Source organism: Eschrichtius robustus, chromosome 16, assembly GCF_028021215.1.
Source record: "Eschrichtius robustus isolate mEscRob2 chromosome 16, mEscRob2.pri, whole genome shotgun sequence".
Taxonomy (NCBI): domain Eukaryota; kingdom Metazoa; phylum Chordata; class Mammalia; order Artiodactyla; family Eschrichtiidae; genus Eschrichtius; species Eschrichtius robustus.
Genome location: NC_090839.1, coordinates 27,124,536 through 27,146,097, shown reverse-complemented (window position 1 = coordinate 27,146,097; position 21,562 = coordinate 27,124,536). Strand labels below are relative to the sequence as shown.

The window sequence follows — 21,562 nt, the reverse complement described above, 5'->3', positions numbered from 1 at the left end:
ATGGCTGGGCCTCTCTCCCTCTCCATGTGGCTCTCCAGCTGGGTAGCCAGACATCTTTAGACCCAAGATGATGGAAGCAGAAGCTGCCAAGTCTCTTAAGGCTTAGACCCAGAACTGGCAGAGTCATCTCTACCACATTCTATTGGCTAAAGCAAATGATGTGGCCAGCCAGATTCAAAAGGAGGAGAACAAGAGTCTACCTCTTGGCGGGAGAAACAGCATGCTCATGAAAAGATGGGAAGACTTGTTGGCAGCCTTCTTTGTCTTGCAGTCCACCATAATGGTGCTTGTAGGTGGGCAACAGAGTTCAACTGCCCCCTGCCAAGAAGTAGGATTAGATAAGAGAGTCTTATGAATAGTTTTAGCATAATGTTAAATGCTGCAGCATACAACAAATGTTCAGTAAGTGATTATTATTATTAACCATTATTATTCTTTTGTCTTTTTAAAATTAATTAATTAATTTATTTTTGGCTGTGTTGGGTCTTTGCTGCTGAGCATGGGCTTTCTCTAGTTGCGGCGAGCGGGGGCTGCTCTTCGTTGCGGTGCGCAGGCTTCTCATGTTGCAGAGCACGGGCTCTAGGCGCGCGGGCTTCAGTAGTTGCCACACGCGGCATGTGGGATCTTCCCAGACCAGGGCTCGAACCCGTGTTCCCTGCATTGGCAGGTGGATTCTTAACCACTGCGCCACCAGGGAATTCCCACCATTATTATTCTTTTACAACTTTTCCTGACAGTTGCAGATAGCACTGGTACTGTATCCACCTTACAGTGATACATGGACCAAAAGAACTTTCAGGTCTCTCCCAATTTTAACACCACAACTTTTTGAGTCTCCTTTTCCAGCTACTGGAAACTGAGGCTTAGGAAGGTAGAGTGACTTGCCTCGAGTCACACACTTAGGTAACTAGCACATGGTTAAGTCCACATTCAAAGATGTTTCCCTCCACTAAAGATGCTGCTTTTACTTCATTCATTTAATAAGTAGTGTATTGTGTTGGGCACCTAACATAGGCCAGATGGAGTATACATAAGAGTATAATGACAATTATTTATTGAATAATAGTAACATTATGTCATTGGATCATCATAAACCTATGATGAAGGTATTATAATCATCCCCTCCGCATTTCACAGATGAGAATGAGGCAGAGCGAGGTTAAATAAAAGACAGGCTCCTACCCACATAGGAATTATATTTTATTGGAGAGGATATAGGATAGTCAAGCAAGTAATTAAATATATAATTACAAATTATTCTGCTAATAGAGCCCTGGTACCCATCCCACTCACCCATATCAGGGGCCTCAGGTAACCCTGGCAACGGGTCTTCCTGCCAATAGTAAAAATGGAGTCCACAGAACAAGTGCGTTTACTCACACCTCTATTACCCACAATGCAGTGTCAAGAGTGGGAGGAGCAGGCTCTGCCAGGAGCTAACATGGCTCCCGTAGTTACACCATTCTCTCTTTTCACCTAATCAGCGACCTGACTCCCCAGACCAAGCTACCGATCAGCAGCTAACTCTTCTTTGCCCCTCCACTCACCGCCACGAAACGAGCGACTGAAGGCAGGCAGCACCTTGCGGAGTTAAACTCCGTAACCAGGGAAACCCTACTTCCGCTGACGTCATTACGGCGACACGTGGATCCAAGATGGCGGCTGTGATGGTGAGTGAAGGACGCTCCGGGAGCCAGAGACAGAGCGGGGCCCTCCGGGGGATCCCAGGACTTTCCGGCGTCCCATGCCTGGCCCGAGCCACCTCAGGGACCCCTAGTGCAGGCCTGAGGGACATCCCTGACAGGGCTCGACTCCCCCAAACTCCCCCTCCCCGGCCTTTGCCCCGCACTCAGTCTTGTCAAGGCCCGAAGTTTTGGGGGAGGCACTGGGTCGGAGGAAAGGTCTCAGCCACCGCCTCCGTCGGTTCCTATTCTGGCTTTGGTCTCCGCATCCTGTGATTCCCATTTCCCAGTTTTCACTTTCCAGCCCTGATCTCTCTGAAGAGCCCCCAGTTATTGCCACCTTCGCTCCTCCCTCTCACGTCCAGACCCTGCTCTCTCCGCCTCCCCACTGTCTTGACCAGTCCGCGGATGCGTTCTCACCTCTGACCAACCTCCCAGCCCAAATCCTGTGTCAGATCTTTTCCAGAGCCCTGTCTTCACCTCTACCCTCAGCTGTTCCCACCGCGCACTTGTCTTGACTGCCGATACCCGGAAGCATGCCTTTGCCCCCCCCTCCCCCCCCACCCCGCGCCATCCTCCATCCCCAGATTCTTCCCTAATCATTTCTCTTGTCTTCTCTCAACTCTGCCTCTCTCATAGGGAGCTTTTATCCCACTGGTTTTCAAACTTAACTGTGCATAAGACTCGGGGTGTGTGCGGGGAGGCTTGTTAAAAATGCAGTTTCCAAAGATTCTAATTCCTTAGGGCTAGATGATGCCCAGGAATCTGCACTTTTATTAGCACTCTAGTGATTATGATCGAGGTGGTCTGTAACTACGTTTTGAAAAACACTGTACCAGCCCCGCCTGGCCCCCTCCCCTTCCTATGCCCCTACAGGGCCACACAGCTCTTTAGGATGAAGCCTGTGTGTGAATAAGGGTATGTGGATAAGCTGTGCCTGGAAAGTGGGTCAGAACTTGCTAGCTTCTGGTAGAGAACGCTGGAGGTAGATCTATGAAGGGCTGGCCCTTTCTTCTTCCAGAAGCTCGGCTCACATTCTACTTGTCAAGAGACCAGAACCAAAATTGAAGTCACTTAGTCCAGAGTGATTGTCTAGGTGTTCCTGTATGTTGCTTCCTCAGCAGATAATTGCATCCTGGGAGTGCACGCAAAGGACGTTTGACTTTAGTGAAGGAAAAACTGTTGTTTAAATTCTTTGGTGTTGATTTTCTCCAAACAAGGGTAGGTTATTGGCTGATAACAAATTTTCCTCCTTCTGTTAACCAACTGATAAATTATCCTTTTTGTTTAATAAAGGGATTCCTTGTTTAGAACCTCAGAGGTCAGGTAAAAGTCATCACAGTCTTGCCTGATTTTTGTGGTCTGAGACCACAGAAGAAAATCCCAAAAGTGGTATGTTGAAACCCATTCTTTTTCTGGACCACATTCAGAACAAGGATGGCGTAAGAACTTAACAGGAAAAGTCACACCCTCTTTTGCCAAAGGGAAAAGTTCAATAAAGTGGCATTTATAGCATTGTACTGGGAACTTCCTGCCCTGTTCTGAGGTTTTTAAGAGGTAATAAGTTAACATATTTCTGGTACACATTTATTTAATCAACAAATATGAGGACCTGCTCTGTGCCAAGACCTAGGGATGTTCTGGTGAATTAGAGGGTCAAGGTCCCTACCCTCGTGGAGCCTTTCTAGTCTGAGGAGACAGGCAGTGAGTAAGTAAACAAATACATGAACAAGGTAATGTCAGTTAGTAGTAAGTGCTATGAAGGCAGCAAGGTGAAGTGGTAGTGATTGGGGTTGACAGGGTGATGCACCTGCTTTGCATTAAGTGGTCAGAGAAGTCTTCTCAGAGAAAGTGACATGAGTTGAGACCTGATTGACAAGAAGGAACTAGCAATGCAAAGAGTGTTCCAGGTAAAGGAGATGGCAAGCGTAAAGGGCCAAGGTGGGAAAGAGTATGTTTGAGGAACACAGAAGGCTGGAGAGACTGAAATGTGGTGAGGAGTCAGGGTGTGGTGCAGAGAATGATACAAGATGAAATGGGAGAGAGGCAGGAAGAGCTGTGTTTCTAGAAGCATGCCTATTGTTGTGGTGGGTTGTAGTCTACAGTTTGTAGTCTGTGGACTGCGTTTTGAAAGACTGTTCTGTTAGGTGCTTCCCCTTCCCATCCTCTCCAGAACGTTACATTAAGGGAGCGGGCTTGTTCTCAGTCTGCAGAGAAACAATGGAAAGGAGTTTGGATTTTATTCTAAGCACAGTGGAAAGCGCAGTGATTTCGTGTTTGTTGTGTCACCTGGGAGTGTCGTCCTGTGCTTTCATGGTGAATACCGTAACTGGTTTCAAGAAACTGAGGATGTAATGTATACAGTGACCCACAGAGGCCATTTTAAAGAGTGCACATGAGAAACTTCACGTTTGATGCAATAGTGAAAAGGCATGGAAGCAAGTTTATTACAGGGAGATATGTGTGACAGGCAGAGTGGGCAGATGGACTTGAGCTTGGTCTGTGTTAAGCACTTTATTACACGGAAGTCAGAACAGTCCCCACACCCTCGTACACATAGGTTGTTGCACAGCTGTTGGGAATGGAAGTGTGTGGATCTGCTTTGGGGTATCTGGGTTTTGAGGCAAGTCATACAACGAAAGAGGAAGTGAGCTAATAGATTCAGTGACCGTGGGAACATGCTGGGTTTTGGTTTATTCTTTTGTTTTGAAAGTTAGGGTTGTGGACGCAAGTTTCAAGTGGTATTTCTGTGTTTTTCCCCCTTCCCCTCCTTAGTGATTGGTTCTTCTTCCCCGGGGGTTGGCTGCCACCTCCCAGGTCTGTGTTAGCACAATGGGTGTTTCCTGAACTTCCTGCAGCGTAGGAGTAGATGGCTGGTGTAAACTGAAGTTCTCTCTAGTTTTCCTGCCTTCCTCCTGCCCTGGATTTAGATGACTCTATAAAGTTACAGGATACTGAGTTGATCTAGCTGGGTCTGAGGTGAGAAGCAGGCTCATATCTCACTCCTTATGGAACTCTTGAGCATATGGAATATGCTTTGGGGAATATTATTTTCATGGAACTTGGGAAATGTCCATTGAGTGCATTTCTAGGCATCTCAGGAGTCTAGAAACCTCCATTTGGAGAATAAAACTCTGTGTATTTCTCTCACATAATCATTGTTTATACTGTTTTGGGTTTTATCTTTCTCCCTTTTTATTGGATTATAATTCATATACCATAAAATTCACCCTTTTAAAGTTTATAGTTCAGTGGTTTTTAGTATATTGACAAAGTTGTGCAACCTTCACTGCTATCTACTTCCAGAACATTTTCATCACCCCATAAAGAAACCCATTAGCAGCCACTTCCCACTCCCCCCTTCCCCCCAGTCCCTGGCAACCACTAATATACTTTCTGTCTGTAGAGATTTTTCTTTTCTGGACATTTCATATAAATGGAATCAAACAATATGTGGTGTTTTGTATCTGACTTTTTTTTTTTTTTAACATGGCATAATGTTTTCAAACGTCATCCATGTTGTAGCATGTATCAATATTTCATTCCTTTTTATGGTCAAGTAATATTCCATTGTATGGATAGACCTCGTTTTGTTTATCCTTTCATCTGTTGATGGACTTTGGGATCGTTTCCACTTTTTGGCTGTTACGAATAACGCTGGTATGAACATTTTGTGTACAAGTTTTTGCGTGAACATAGGTTCTCAGTTTTCTTGGGTATATATCTAGGAGTGGAATTGCCGGGTCAGTTCTCACTGTTTGAGGTTACTTGGGTTTGATCCAGTCCAGAGGCAGAGGAATGGCCTGAATGACCTCAGGGTTCCTTTGAGCAGATGGAAGCAGTGCTAGCCAGTTCCCCCCCCGCCCCCCGTTCCGCCCCGCACCGACCCCCCAACCCAGTCAGAAGCACAGGAACCGTTTTTAGTGATGGAATCTGGATGATAGAGGCCTGGAACAAGAGGCAGGAGGCCCGGACTCTGCTAGCAGTCCTGTGTGTGGCAAGTTGCTGTCTCCCCGGGGCCTCACATGTGGCTGGGCATCAGCCCATTGAGGAAGGAGCACTGGAGCAGGAGTCAGCAGCCGGAGCTTAGTCCCAGCACTGCCACTGATCGACCGTGTAGCCTGGGGCAGATTATTTTGGCTTTATTGGTTTGTTTCAACACATGTCATATGTGAAATTTAGAGTTAGACTTGAGGATTTCTAAATTCTTGGTTGAAAATTTTGTGGTTTACAGTACTTGTATTTCAGGTGATTTTTGCTGATATGCCTATAAAATCGGATTGATTTTTTTTTTCATGACCATAATCCCTGCGGTCTTCCCAAGCGGCTGTCTGTTGGTTGTGTTGTCTGATCTCTCGAGTTGCTCCACCTGGCACATGTTCTGCAGGAGTCACTACGTCCTTGGAGCTGAGGCGCCAACACCAGGCCTTGGTACAAATGTGTTTCTCTGAGGAATCCCTTTAAAGGAGTGCCCTTAATCCCCTCAGGAAGTCCAGAGAAGCCAGAGATGGCATTAAGTTGCCTCTTGGTTTCTCTTTTACAACTTGGACAAAAGTTCCCCTTTGATCTCAGCATTAAAGAAGCAGGTCACAGAATGTTGGAGAAGGTTGAGTTTTGATCTCTGGGCACTGGCAGGAAGGTGGGAAGGACCCAGGATGAACAGGGCCATCTGGCCGTAGACGAATGTTAGGAGCCACCTACCACCCCAAACCTGCTTTGATCCCTGAACCATTTGCTGACACTGGTATTTCCCAAGTGGGGCACGGCTGGGGACACCCGCGACTTCTTGGTTCCGTCTCATTCCTCTTCATTGCTTCCTTCTCTGCCCCCTACCATGATTTCTCACCTATGCCCGAGCATTAAACTGACAGACCTCCCAGGGTTTGAAGCCTGAAGGTTTTGTATTCAGAGGGTATGCTAAATGCTACTAGCAGTTCTTAAAAAACAAAATCAAATCACAAATTGGAGCTGAATTCGTAAGCCAGTTTAGAAGGGAGTCTGGGTGCCCTGGCAAGTCACTTAACGTCTTTGGGCCTCAGTTTCTAATGAAGTAGATCAGATGCTATAAATTGACAGTTTATGGACCGCATCTTCACATGGATTTGACTGGGGTGGTGGGGGTGGAGGACGGAGATTGGCAGGCACAGGCCTTTAAATTTTTTCTAATTAGTTGCCAATATTTAATAGGGAGATTTCACATTACAAAAACTCTCAATTTTCATTTTTTCTTGAAAATTTGGGCCCAAGTTCCCCGTCAGGAGCATTCCCCATGCAGGACCCGGTTCGTCATTTTCTCTTCCACTCCCTCGTGTCCATGCAGGACCCGGTTCGTCATTTTCTCTTCCACCCCCTCGTGTCCTGTTCCCCCACAGCTTCCCCGTTTAGGTGACTTGCCTGGCCCTTCTAGGCGGTTGAACTTGCAACCCCTGGATGAGGTGGTCTCTATAAAATTTTTCCTATTTTGACATTCTGATTCAAAAGCAATATTAAAAGGTTGTGGTAGTCCCCTATGTTACCTAACTTTGAGGGGGAAATTTCTGCTCACAAGATACATTTCAGTTGATAAGCCATAGGCTCATCCATTATTCCGTCTAATCCTTACAAAAGCCCATTTTACAAATGAAGAAACCAAGGCTTGGTCTAAGGACCTGGGCTAGAATCTGACACTCTGATTTGTTTTATGACTTTGGGCAAACTATTTGCTTCTTTAAACCTGTTACTTTAAAAACATTTTTTTTTAATTGTGGTAAAATAGACATAACATAAAATTTATCATTTTAGCTATTTTAAGTGTACAGTGGCATTAAGTACGTTCACATTATTGTGCAACTATCACCACCATCCATCTTCAAAACTTTTTCATCTGAATCGGTTTCCTTATTTTTAAAATGAGGATGATACTCTCCTCAAAGGATTGTTGTGATGATTAAGTGAAATATGAGATGAACATGCGTAGTGCAAAGAGAGCTCTCTGTAACTTTCCTACTCCAAGGTTTGAAGTCTTTAGGAGATGAACCATCTAAGCCTATTGCTTGGGCTAACTGAGAGTCCTTTTACAAATACCCAGGGGGAGAGAGAAGGTCAGTGCATTTTTTATGTTTTATTTCCGCCCTTGCTAGCCTCAAGGTTTGGGTCTGGTTGTCTTTTGCTTGGTGAGGGTAGTTACTAGTTTCACCTGGACTTCCACAGCCTGCTGTGGATTGTTCCCTACCCCCAAAGAACAGTTTTGAGTCTTTTTGTGTGTCTCTGCTCAACAGCTATTCTGTGTCTTTGGGCTCTGAAATAAAGGCTACATTTCAGTCTCCTGTGGCTAATTTGGTTCTGGTTTGGTTTTTTTGCTTGTGTGATTGTTTTGGTTCATTTGTGTGTTTGTTTTTCTTCCTGAGGTCTTTAGCTCCATGGTGGCTGCTTGGTAAGTGGTCTTTGGCTGTCATTAGCTGTCCTTCATGAGTGGTTGCATTCTTACGGAGCTTTAACTCATTAGGTAACTGATTTCAGTTAACTGTTGGCAAACTGTGCCCCAAAGCCTTTTTCTTTTTCTTTTTCTTTGTTCTTTGAAGCCCTGGGGAGCAGTTACTGAGTGATGTTAAAATGGTGACTGTGTCTTTGAAAAGGAAAAAGAAGAATCTAGCTTACTCTTAAGGGAAGGTGCTGCTTTTGCAGCAGGAAAGGCACGGAATAGAAACCAGGAAGGCTGTTCAGATTGGCCAGACTATCGCTAGGTGATGCTGTCTATGGGAAAGACGACTGTAAGGCAGAGGGCTCCAGAAAACAAAAGGTTAACTTCTGCCCACAGAGAAATATGAGTGAATGAAATAATTTTCAGTTCTCAGGGGAAACTTCCTATTTTCTTTGGAAGAAGTTAATTGTTCATACCTTTCAAACTGGGTGGTGCAAATTTGGGCGGGGGGTGAGGGGTAATTTTTGGTCCTAGTAGTCCTTCATTGGGCTGTTGTTTAGGTGAATATTTTCTGCGTGCCCAGCCCCCAAGAATAAAGTAGATAGGGAGGGCAAGACCTTGATTCTTAGGCCTCTCGAGCTTTATAACTTTTCAGGTCACCCATATCTTTGCCAGTGATAGGGTGTTATATTACAGCACAAGGGCTTCTAGATTGCCATCACCTTGTTCCTTGACATGCTGCCTTTGCAGTCTTGTGACTTGGAAACCAAGTAAAGCAAAACAACGTTGAATGGACTGGTTCACCTCTCCTAGGACTCTGCTCCTTTCATGGCTCTGAACGTGCAGCAGATGTTTCCTAAATACTTAATTGGCTTTTCAAACTGAACCTCATGTGAGAGTTTCTGTGGTGATCAATTAAAAATTAAAAGAAGATACAAAGGAATTTCCCAAGAAGCAGGTACTTTGCTTCTCCCTAATTTCCTTACAGAAATGAAATATGGGTCAAACATCCTCTATGAGGCTGTCAGGGCTACAGAGGTAATTAAGTCAGATAATCACAAAAGTTGGAATGGGATCCAGTACAGGGGTCTTTATCAAGGGCCCGTGAACTTCTAGGTCCTTTGATCCTCTTGGAATCATACGTCAGATTCTGCATTTTGGAGTTTTTTTCTGGGAGCAGCGTCTATAGCTTTTTTAAGATTCTTAGGGGGATTTGCAACACTTCCCCAAGATTAAGAATTACTGATCTGGTCTGGTTACCCACACACCTGGCTCCAGAATCTCCTCTGCATCATTCTTAACCTTGTAGCTCCCATTTTCTGCACATCTTCGGGGGAACTTGCCCAAGTATTTTCAGAGGCAGCCTTCCCCTTCTTAAAGTGTCAATGTATTTATTTTGAATATAGGTAATCCATATACGTGGGAAAAAGTATGAAAGCTATAAATGAAAAGAAAGTCACTCAGCTACCCCACCATCCATTCATCAGGTATAGTCTTTGATTTTTAAAAAAATGTTTCTCCAGAACATCTTTATGCACATAAAACATCTATTTTTAAAAACCTTTTGTTATAAAATTTTTCCAACATACACAAAAGTAGAAGAAATAGTATAAAGAACCTCTATAACCCATTACCCAACTTCAACAATTACTATTATATCGCCAAACTTGTTTTGTCTATACCTCCCCCAGCTGATTTTTTTTTTTCCTTCAGGTTTATGAAGGTATCATTTAACACCATAAAATTACCCATTTTAAGTGTACAGTTCAGTAATTTTTCATATAGACTTATACAACCATCTTCATAATGACACAAAGTTTTAGACATTTCTGTCACCCCAACAAATTCCCTTACAGTCAAGGGATTGACACTTGCAGCCAATAATCCCTGTTCCCACAGCCAGCCAACCACTGATCTGCTTTCTGTCTCTATAGATTTGCGTTTTCTGTCTCTATAGATTTGCCTTTTCTGGGCATCTCATGTAAGTGAAATCATGTAGTACATAGACTTTCACATCTGGCTTCTAACTAGCATAATGTTTTTGAGGTTCATCCATGTTGTAACATGAATTGGTAGTTTTTATTGCTGAATGGTATTCCATTGTACAGCTATACTACATTTTGTTTATCCATTCACCAATTGATGGGTGTTTGGGTTGTTTCCAATTTTGGACTATTGTGATCAAAGCTGTTAGGAACGTTCATGTGCAAGTCATTGTATGGACATATGTTTCCTTTTCTTTTGGGTAAATGCCTAGGATTGGAATTACTGGATAGTATGGTAAGTTTATGTTTAACTATTTAAAGATACTGCCAAACTTTATGTATTCTGGATGCAAGTCCCCTATCAGATATGTGATTTACAAAGGTTTTTCCCTAGTCTGTGGCCTGTTTTTCATTTTCTTAATGATATCTTTTGAAGTATAAAAGTCTTAGATTTAGATGAAATTCAATTTACCAATTTTTTAAAATATAGATTGTGCTTTTGGTGTTGTATCTAAGACACCTTTGCCTAACCCAGGGGCACAGAGATTTTCTCCTAGAAGTTTTATCATTTTAGCTTTTCTATTTAGGTCTATGATCTATTTTTAGTTAATTTTTGTATATGATGTGAGGTTCCTTTTGCACTGTCCAGGTACCATTTGTTGAAAGGACTATCCTTTCCCTATTGAATTGCTTTAGCAACTTTGTTGAGAGTCAATTTACTGTAAATGCAAAGATTTATCTCTAGACTTTTAATTTTGTTCCATTGGGGGGTTTTTTTTGTTTTGTTTTGTTTATTTATTTATTTAATTTATTTATTTTATTTTTGGCTGTGTTGGGTCTTCGTCGCTGTGCACAGGCTTTCTCTAGTTGCGGGGAGCAGGGGCTACTCTTTGTTGCGGTGCACGGGCTTCTCATTGCAGTAGCTTCTCTTGTTGTGGAGCACAGGCTCTAGGCACGTGGGCTTCAGTAGTTGTGGCTCGCGGGCTCTAGAGCACAGGCTCAGTAGTTGTGGCGCATGGGCTTAGTTACTTCGCGCCATGTGGGATCTTCCTGGACGAGGGCTCAAACCAGTGTCCCCTGCATTGGCAGGCGGATTCTTAACCACTGCACCACCAGGGAAGTCCATGTTCCATTGGGTTTTATGCTTATCCTTACCACACTGTCTTGATTACTGTAGCTTTATAATTGCTTAGAAATTGTTAGTATAAATCCTCTAGTTTTGTTCTTTTTTGAAGTTGTTTTGGATATTCTGGGTCCTTTGTGCTTCCAGGTAAATTTTAGGGTCAACTTGTCAGTTTCAACAAAAAAGCCTACTGGGATTTTGATAGGGATTGCACTGAATCTATAGATTAGTCCGGGGAGAATTGCCATCCTAACAATATTGTCTTCCAATCCAGTATGGAATGTCTCTCCAATTGTTTAGATCTTCTTTTGTTTTTCTTAGCAATGTTGTGTAATTTTCAGTGTACAAGTCCTTTTTGAAAACTTATTTCTAAATATTTTATTCTTTTTGAAGCTACTGTAGATGGAGCTATTTTCTTTTCTTTTTTTTCTTTTTTTTCTTTTTTTTGGCCGCACCGTGCAGCATGTGGGATCTTAGTTCCCTGACCAGGGATCAAACCTGGTCCAGTAGTTAAGACTGCCAGGGAAATCCCTGGAATATTTTCTTAATTTTATTTTTGGATTGTTCGTTGTTAGTGTCTAAAAATACAATTAATTTTTATGTATTGATCTTGTAGTCTGTAACCTGGCTCAACTTGTTTATTAGTTGTAGTTGTTGTTTTGTGGATTTCTTAGGATTTTCTAGATACAAGATATGTGATCTGCAAATAAAAGCACTTTTACTTTTTCCTTTTAATCTGGATGACTTTAATTATTAGCTTTAGTGCACATTATTTGCATTTATAGAACAATGTTGAATAGAAATGGCAAAAGTGGACATCCTTGCCTTGTTCCCCTTCTTAGGGGGAAGCATTCAGTCTTTCATCATCAAGTATGATGTTGGCCGTGGGTTTTTCAAAGCTACCATTTATCTGATTGAGGAAGTTCTTTTTTATTCCTCGTTTGTTGAGAGTTTTTATCACGAATGTGTGTTGGATTTTGTCAAGTGCATTTTCTGCATCAGTTGTGATTATTGTATAGTTTTTGTCCTTTATTCCATTTATATGGTGTATTACATTATTTGATTTTCAGATGTTAAGCCTACCTTGCATTCCTGGGCTAAACCCCACTTGGCCATGATGTGTAAACCTTTTTATATGTTGCTGGATTCAATTTACTAATATTTTGTGAAGGATTTTTCTGTCTGTGTTCCTGAGGAATATTTGTAGTTTCCTTTTCTTGTGATGTCTTTGGCTTTGGTACATTCTTTTAAAAAATTTATTTAGACAAATGAGATTATGCTATACATACACTGCTGTGCATCTTACTTTTTTTTTCTACTTAATATCTTATGTTAGCAGTCTTTCAATAATAATTCTACCTTCCATTTAAGTATATATTGTGCTAAATTGCCCTCCCCAAATTTACCTATATCTAGTGTATTCAGATTTTTTTTAAACTTTGTGACTCTGAAAGGTAAAAAAGATGTCATTATTTTCATTTACAGTTTTTAGATTATGAATGATGTTGAGCATCTTTTTGTGTCTGACCATTTGAACCTTTTTCTTTTTAACTGCCCATTCTTATCCTTGTGGGTTATTTGTCCTTTATTGGTTTGTAAGAGCTCTTGGTGTATTGAAGAAATTAGTCCTTTGTCAGGTGTGTGGGAAATATTTTTATTCAAATTGTCTTTTTCTTTTTCTATGGTGATATTTTTTTCATTTTCTTCCTTCTTCCTTTATATTCTTTTTCTTAATAGCTTCTGGATTTTGTTTTCTTCTTAGAAAACTTTCCATGTCAAGATTGTTTAAAAGTATAGCTATATTTTCTTCTAATACTGCTCCTATTTCAGTTTGTACGTTGAAGTCTTTTCTGTCTTCTCCAATACCAGTTTGGATAGCTCTGTATTTTAATATTTAGTAGAACTAGTATGCCTTCATTATTTTTCTTTTCAAAATAATCCTGAAGTAAAGGGTAAGTGTGAAACTGACTAGAGTGATTTGTTTATTGGTAGAAAAGCACTGAATTGGGGGAGGGACAAGGAAGACAAAGTATTGGAGAGGAAAAGAATTAGAGAGGGAGGCTAAAGGGAGACAAAAAGCAATTAATCTGTGCCATCAGGTTCTTTGGATACCTCGAATCATGACCTAAAATTATCTCTGAGTATGGCTCCCACAGTGGGGACAAACTTCTGATCACTCAGCTCTGCCAGGTCTGGGACAGCTGGACTTCCTTTACTCTGCTGATAATTTGCTGTATGAACACGTCACTTCCCCTCTCTGGCCTCCTGGATTACTTGACCCTGAGGTTCTTCAAAAGATGTCTTTTTTTAAAATAAATAAATTTATATATTTATTTATTTTTGGCCGCGTTGGGTCTTCGGTGCTGCACGGGCTTTCTCTAGTTGTGGTGAGCGGGGGCTACTCTTCGTGGCGGTGCATGGGCTTCTCATTGCGGTGGCTTCTCTTGTTGCAGAGCACGGGCTCTAGGCACACAGGCTTCAGTAATTGTGGCACGTGGGCTCAGTCATTGTGGCTCGTGGGCTCTAGAGCGCAGGCTCAGTAGTTGTGGCGCACGGGCTTAGTTGCTCTGTGGCATGTGGGGTCCTCCCGGACTAGGGCTTGAACCCATGTCCCCTCCATTGGCAGGCAGATTCTTAACCACTGCGCCACCAGGGAAGTCCCAAAAGATGTCTTTATGGAACCCAACTCTGGGTGGAACTTTGCCTTGTTTTGTTCAACCTTTAGGTTGCTTGGGTTGATGGAATGCCCCATATTTTCAAGGGAATCATGAATTTCTTGAGTTTCACGGGAGGTAATAAGGCTTCTGGTTCACTCTCCTCACTAGGGTAGGGATATCCCCTTTCACCTCCTTCCTTGGTCACCTCCTTCTCTCTGATTTGCTCATGGTTATGGCCATTTCCTTAGCTAGATAACTCTCTTGTTGGAAGTTTCCTTAGATTGAGCATACATCTCCCTCCTTGCAGCGTACTCATTGCTCCTGCCTTCCAGTGCAACCCAGAGCAAAGCCACTCTGCCTTATCAAGCACACACTATGTGTACTTTACTTAATCCTTACCACCATCATCACTCAACCGCCCTGCCATGAGTTTAGTATTATTTTACTATTTTCTTATTACAAATAAGAAACCAGAGACTCAAAGAGTTTAAAAAACTTGCCCAAAGTCACACAGCTAGGAAGTGGTGGGTCAGGGCTTCGAATTCATATCTGTATGGCCCCACAAAGCCTGTGCTTTTTCCACTACACCAGTGGTTCTCAAAGTGTGATCCCAAGACAAGGCCAGCAGTACCAGCATCTCCTGTGAACTTGTTAGAAGTGCAGATTCTCAGGCCCTGCTCCAGAGCTACTGAAAGAGACATTCTGGGGGGTTAGACCAGGAATCTGTTTTAATAATCCCTCCTGGTGATTTCCTTGCCTGTTCAAGTTTCAGAACCACTGCCTCCCATTCTGCTTCCCCACCTGGCTGCTGCTTCTGTTCATATCTGACCAAGAATTTATAGGTGACTTCTCTAGGGCTGGATATTACTATGTCTCTGGAGCAGAAATGTGCTGCACACACACACCTTTCCCCCGAACACATACGCACACGTACTCGGTAACCAGAGTCATTTTTAAAACTGCAGATATGATGTATCTCTTTCCTACTTAAAGTTCTTTAGTGTCTCCCCAATGCACTAAGGAGAAAGCCCAAACTCCTCAGTGTGGCTTTTGTGTGATGTATCCCTTACCCGTTTTCCAGTCTCCTGTCTACACAGACCTATTCATGCTTGCGACTCACATGAACTAGAAATGTTGTCATCACCTGGGAGCTTGTTAGAAATACAGAATCTCAGGCCCCACCCCAGACCTGCTGAATCAGACTCTGCATTTTAATAAGCCCTCCAGGTGATCTGTATGCACATTAAAGTTTGAGAAGCACCAGCCTACACCTCACCTGCCATAAACTCCTTATGGTTGCCCCCAGGCCCTTGTGCCTGTGTTTTGCTCTTTCTGGAACACTTCTCTCTTCCCTCTCCTTTCCCTTCAGGCCCTGGAGTAGGCTTGAGTTCTTAGATCTGCACCCCATCCCTCTAAGACTGGGCTTGTTGCTGCTCCTTTGTACTTCTTAGCCTCTTAACTGATAGGTTAAGAGACTAGGCCCTCCCTAGCATCTGGGACCTAGTGTTGCCATTGGCTGATGACTTGTCTCTGTCCGCCAGCTGGCTGAAAGCTCCTCGTGGGTGTGCATTCTGTGAGGTTGGCACAGTGCCTGACATATAGTAGGTGTTCAATGTAGTGAGCTGATTTCTGTCCTGGTTAGAGCATGGGCCTTGGAGTCAGACTGCTTGGGTATAAATTCTGACTCAGCTAGTGTTATACCGCCTCTCTGAGCCTCAATTTCCTCATCTCTGAAATGAGAATAGTAAGAGTCTCTACCTCATAGGATTGTTGTCAAGATTAATTGGGTTATTGCATGAAAAGAACCTAGAAGTGTGCCTGGCACGTAATCAGTATCCAGTAAATGTTAGCTGCCATTGTTATCGATATCACCATTACATGCTTATCATCTTTTAATGCAACTCACCTGCCTGAAAAGAGCATACCTGTTCCTGTACATTCTGATCTTGGGCAAGTTATATAATCTCAGGGTCTCAGGTTAATTGGCAATCATCTGGGAAATGGTGATAGAAATCCCCAGGTAGTTGTAGTTGCCTGAATCGTGTTTGTAAAGTGCTTAGCACAAAGCAGGGACTTGGTAAATGGAAGGAAGGGACTGTTTGTGCCACAGTGCCTTGTACTTACTTTTAGGTGCTCAGTGACTCTGTGGCTTCTTGTTACTTTTTAATGTTGTTTTCCGCCAGGGTGAGTATTTTCTTTGTTGTTATGTCTTTTTTTTTTTTTTTTTTTTTTTTTTGGCTGTGCTGGGTCTTCGTTTCTGTGTGAGGGCTTTCTCTAGTTGTGGCGAGCGGGGGCCACTCTTCATCACGGTGCGCGCGCGGGCCTCTCACTATCGTGGCCTCTCTTGTTGCGGAGCACAGGCTCCACACGCGCAGGCTCAGTAGCTGTGGCTCACAGGCCCAGTTGCTCCGCGGCATATGGGATCTTCCCAGACCAGGGCTCGAACTCGTGTTCCCTGCATTGGCAGGCAGATTCTCAACCACTGCGCCACCAGGGAAGCCCTGTTATGTCTTTTTGTTTGTTTGTTTTTTGTGTCTACTTGCTCCATTGGTTTGAGACTTTGGAACAAACGGGTATTGAAGTCTTTCAGGATTTGCTTTTCATTCCTCTGCAACCTGAGTTCTCATGGAGCCCTTGAGTTCCCCAGGGCAGTGTCTCTCTGCTAAGATTGGAGGATTCTGTTTCAAAAGAACTGGAGTAACTTCTTAGATTTAATTGTCTTGATAACCATAAAAGATTGTAATCCTCTGCCCTGGCTTCACATCACATATCAGATAAGGCAAAAAAGTCTGGACTCTGGCTTCCTAGGAAGGGAAATTTAGAACACACATATATTTAAAAAAATTTTATTGAAGTATAGTTGATTTACAATGTGTTAATATCTGCTGTACAGCAAAGTGATTCAGTTATACATATATATATATTCTTTTTCATATTCTTTTCCATTATGGTTTAACACAGGATATTGAATATAGTTTCCTGTGCTATACAGTAGGACCTTGTTGTTTATTCATCATATATATAATACTTTGCACCTGCTAATCCCAACCTCCCAATCCTTCCCTCCCCCACCCTGCCTCCCCCTTGGCAACCACAAGTCTGTTCTCTATATCTGTGTGGAGTCTGCTTCTGTTTTGTAGATAAGTTCATTTGTGTCGTATTTTAGATTCCACATATAAGTGATATCATACAGTATATGTCTTTCTCTTTTTGACTTACTTTGCTTAGTATGATAATCTCTAGATCCATCCATGTTGCTGCAAATGGCATTATTTCATTCTTTTTTATGGCTGGGTAATATTCCATTGTATATATGTGTGTGTGTGTTTGTGTACACAGACACACACACACGTATGTATTTACCACATCTTCTTTATCCATTCATTAGTCAATGGACATTTAGGTTGTTTCCATGTCTTGGCTATTGTAAATAGTGCTGCTGTGAACCTAGGGGTGCATGGATCTTTTCAAATTATAGTTTCGTCTGGATATATGCCCAGGAGTGGGATTGATGGATCATATGGCAACTCTACTTTTAGTTTTGTGAGGAACCTCCATACTGTTTTCCATAGTGGCTGCACCAGTTTTCATTCCCACCAGCAGTGTAGGAGGTAGAACACATATATTTTTGATAAGCAAGAAATACTGATGTTAACTGTGGGCTTTTCATTCGTGGCCTTTATTGCATTGAGGTAAGTTCCTTTTATACTTTTTTTTTTTGAGAATTTAAATCATGAATGGATTTTTTTTTTTTTTTTTGCCTGCATTGGGCCTTCGTTGTGCGCAGGCTTTCTCTAGTTGCGGCGAGCGGGGGATACTCTTCATTGCGGTGTGCGGGCTTCTCATAGCAGCTGCTTCTCTTGTTGTGGAGCACGGGCTCTAGGCGTGTGGGCTTCAGTAGTTGTGGAGCGTGGGCTCAGTAGTTGTGGCTCGCAGGCTGTAGAGCACAGGCTCAGGAGTTGTGGCACATGGGCTTAGTTGCTCCGTGGCACGTGGGATCTTCATGGACCAGGGCTCAAACCCGTGTTCCCTGCATTGGCAGGTGGATTCTTAATCACTGCTCCACCAGGGAAGTCCATGAATGGATGTTGAACTTTGTTAAATGCTTTTTCTGTGTCTATTGAAAAGATTATGTGATTTTTTCTTTCGTTTTGTTAATGTAGTTTATCACATTGATTGATTTGCATTTGTTGAACCATCCTTGTATCACAGGGATAAATCCCACTTGATCTTGGTGTATGCTCCTTTTAGCAAGATGTTAAATTCAATTTGCTGGTATTTTATTGAGGATTTTTGCATCTGTGTTCATCAAGGATATTCGCCTATAGTTTTCTTGTGGTATCTTTGTCTGATTTTGGTATCAGGGTGATGCTGGCCTCATAAAATGAGTTTGGAAGTGTTCCCTCTTGTATTTTTGGAAGAGTTTAAGGATTGGTATTAACTCTTCTTTGAATGTTTGTTAGAATTTACCTTTAAAGCCATCTAGTCCTGGACTTTTCTTTGTTGGGAGGTTTTTGATTACTGATTCAGTCTCCTTTTTATTCAATTTGATGACCTATAATTGTTCACAATAGACCCTTATGATCCTTTTTGTTTCTTAGGCATCTGTTGTAATGTCTGCTCTTTTATTTCTGATTTTATTTATTTGAGTCTTTTTCTCCTTAGGGTTGCTAAGGGCTTGTCAGTATTTTCAAAAAACCAACACAGTTCTGGGTTTTTTCCCCTATTTTTTAACATTCTCTTTTCAATTTATTTCTGCTCTAATCTTATTATTTCCTTACTTCTGCTAACTTGGGCTTAGTTTGTTCTTTTTCTGGTCCCTTGAGATGTAAGGTTGGGTTGTTTGTTTGAGGTTTTTTTTTTTTTAATGTAGGCCTTTATCACTATAAACTTCCTTCTTAGTACTGCTTTTGTTGCATTTTGTAAATTTTGGCATTTTGTATTTTTATTTTCTTTTGTTTAAGGTACCTTTAAAATTCTTGTTCAACTTCCTCTTTGATCTAAGAGGGTGTTGTTTAGTTTTCACCTGTTTGCAGATTTTCCCATTTTCTGCTGTCATTGAGTTCTAGTTTCATTCCTTTGTGGTCAGAAAAGATACATGGAAAGATTTCACTCTTTTCAAATTTGTTAAGACTTGTTTTGTGACCTAACATGTAGTCTGTCCTGGGGAATGTTTCATGTGCACCTGAGTAGATGTGTATTCTTCTGCTGTTGGGTGGAAGGTTCTATATATGTCTGTTAGGTCCATTTGGTCTGTAGTGTTGTTCAAGTCAGCTGTTTAACAGTTTTCTATCTGGATGTTCTATCCAGTATTGTAATTGGGATATTAAAGTCCCCTACTATTATTGCATTGCTGTCAATTTCTCCCTTCAGATCTGTCAATACTTGCTTTATGTATTTAGGTGCTCTGATGTTGGGTGCATATATATTTATAATTATTTTATCTTCCTATTGAATTAACCCTTTTGTCATCATATAATGACCTTCTTTGTCTCTAGGCACAGCTTTTGACTGAAAGTCTATTTTGTCTGATATAAGTATAGCTACTCCTGCTTTCTTCTGGTTATTGTTTACATGGAACATCTTTTTCTGTCCTTTCACTTTCATTGTGTGTGTCTTTAGATGTGTCTCTTGCAGGCGGCATATCACTGGATCTTGTTTTTTTATCCAGTCAGCCACTCTGTGTCTTTTGATTGGGAATTTAATCCATTTACTCCCCAGGTTATTCTAATGTGCATCAGGGTTGAGAACCAGTATCCTAGATGTACAGATAGGGTACAGAGGAAATAGATGTCTCAGGGATTCTCACAGTAGGTCCTTGTACAGCTGGAAAGGTGGGAGGTGTCAAGAACTCCTTAAATTTGAGGATTTGAAAAAAATCAGTTATCAAGGGGATATAGCAAAGATTAAGAACCGTAGTATTCAACCTGTATGTGAATGGATGATTTTATATTTTTATAGATCAGAGGTTAGTTGATGCTTATTGTTAGCCTGTTTGATAAGGATTTGTTGAGTACTCACATCAACAAAGCCAGACAAGTGATTAGTGCAGGTGGAGAGATGGCAGATACTTAAACCATAATACAACATGAAAAGTGCTGTAGTAGGGCCTTAAACAAGTACAGATTTAAATACTTGTCAAATAACGTAAGCAGCAGTCTTTGAACATGTATAGATGTGAAAGTTCATTTGGGTGTTGGGTAGTTTCCAATTTCTTGCCTCTAGTGTCATCATAGGGATATTTGCCAAGTGCCTTGAAAAATAAGGAGGAAAGAGGATAATTCCTCCTGTGGGGATCTGAGGGCTTCTTGAAGGAAGCAACATTTCAACTGGACCTCCAAGTGTAGGTAGGACTTGAATTAGGTAAGGGCAAGTGTCAGAAACAGCCTGAGCAAAGGCCTTGAAGGCAGCCTCACCTGGGCAAGTCTGCTTGCCAAGGGCAGAGACAAACTTGGGGTCTTCCTGAAGTCTTAGAAAGAAAAGGTGGGAGGTGCTGATGGAAAGGCATCTTGGGGCCAGCAGGTAGAGTTCATTCCATACCAAGCTAGAATTGCTCTAACCTAGGCGTTCAGAACAGTGATGTTTTCTTTTGCCTAATTTATTTTATTATTTTTCTTAAGTGGTATAAATAGGTATAATCCCCAAAGAAAAACTAGAAAATACAGATATGCAAAAAAGGAAAACATCACTTCATTTTCTCAAGCATAACTTTAAAAAAGAGGGGCATATCTTGCTGAGCAGGGTTCTATCCCCTGCTTTTTCTACATAAATCTAAAGCTTGAATATTCCTACTCAAGAAGTATATCATCATGTTTAATGACTACATAAAAGGATAAGTGGTTACACCATAATTTAACCCATTCCACTAATATTGGACATTTTACTATTGTAAGTTGTGAACTATTTCACTATTTTAAATAACCCTGTGGTGAACATCCTTTTATGTACATTTTGGCATATTTGTCATATTTTTCTTAACATGTCTAGAAGTAGAATTGCAGGGTCAAAGAGTATGCACTTCTGGGGGACTTTTTTGAGGGGAGGATTTTGATAGTGTCAAATTGCCCCCCAGAAATGTTTCAGTTTATAATCCCTCCAGCCATATGAAAATATCGAAACAGTGACATTTTAATATCTAAAACTAACAGTATCATCTTGGTATAGTCATTAATTCTAAACTGAACTTCTGAATTGCTTTTGGTTGCCAACTTATATTATTCAAAGATTCTAGCATATTGTGGAAATAATTCTTGGCCATGTTTCATCTGTTGGTCCTTCCTCTAAGATAAATTGATTTGTGATTTGTTGATAGTGTCTATGTGTGAGGATTGTCTGTTTTCTGCATCATTTTTCAAAAATTTAGAGCTGGGTTATTATTTTTAAATGACTTTTGGCTGACATTTGATGTCAGTAATAGAGGGTTTGTCTTCCTTGCATTTAGTTAACTGGAATTCAGGTTCAAAGAGGAATTTGAGGAAAACAAAGGACAGGATTTATTTCTCTCACACAAAGCACTCAATCTAAGGACTGCCCAGTGAGGCCTAGCAAAGAGGGAGGGCTAGAATCTTCTGATGACTGGTCAAGTGGAGGAAATCCTCCACTTGATGGAGAGGAAATCAGAAGCTGTAACCAGCCCACAGTCAGTAGGCTTTCTCTCACAGAAGGAAAGAATAAAAATCTGTTTGTTGTTGCTGTATCAAGGCAAACCCATGCTA

The 21,562-nt window shown here is 41.7% G+C and overlaps 1 protein-coding gene across 1 annotated transcript in view; it reads left to right on the top strand.

Annotated features, from left to right (window-relative positions):
• The first annotated feature begins 1,438 nt into the window (after window positions 1-1,438).
• The window catches only part of TM9SF4 (transmembrane 9 superfamily member 4), a 54,854-nt gene continuing 34,730 nt past the window's right edge, over window positions 1,439-21,562 (top strand). Inside the window, exon 1 of the mRNA XM_068565378.1 lies at window positions 1,439-1,670. Within this exon, the coding sequence (XP_068421479.1) occupies window positions 1,656-1,670 (15 nt within the window). The 5' untranslated portion in view covers window positions 1,439-1,655. The remainder of the gene's footprint in view (window positions 1,671-21,562) is intronic.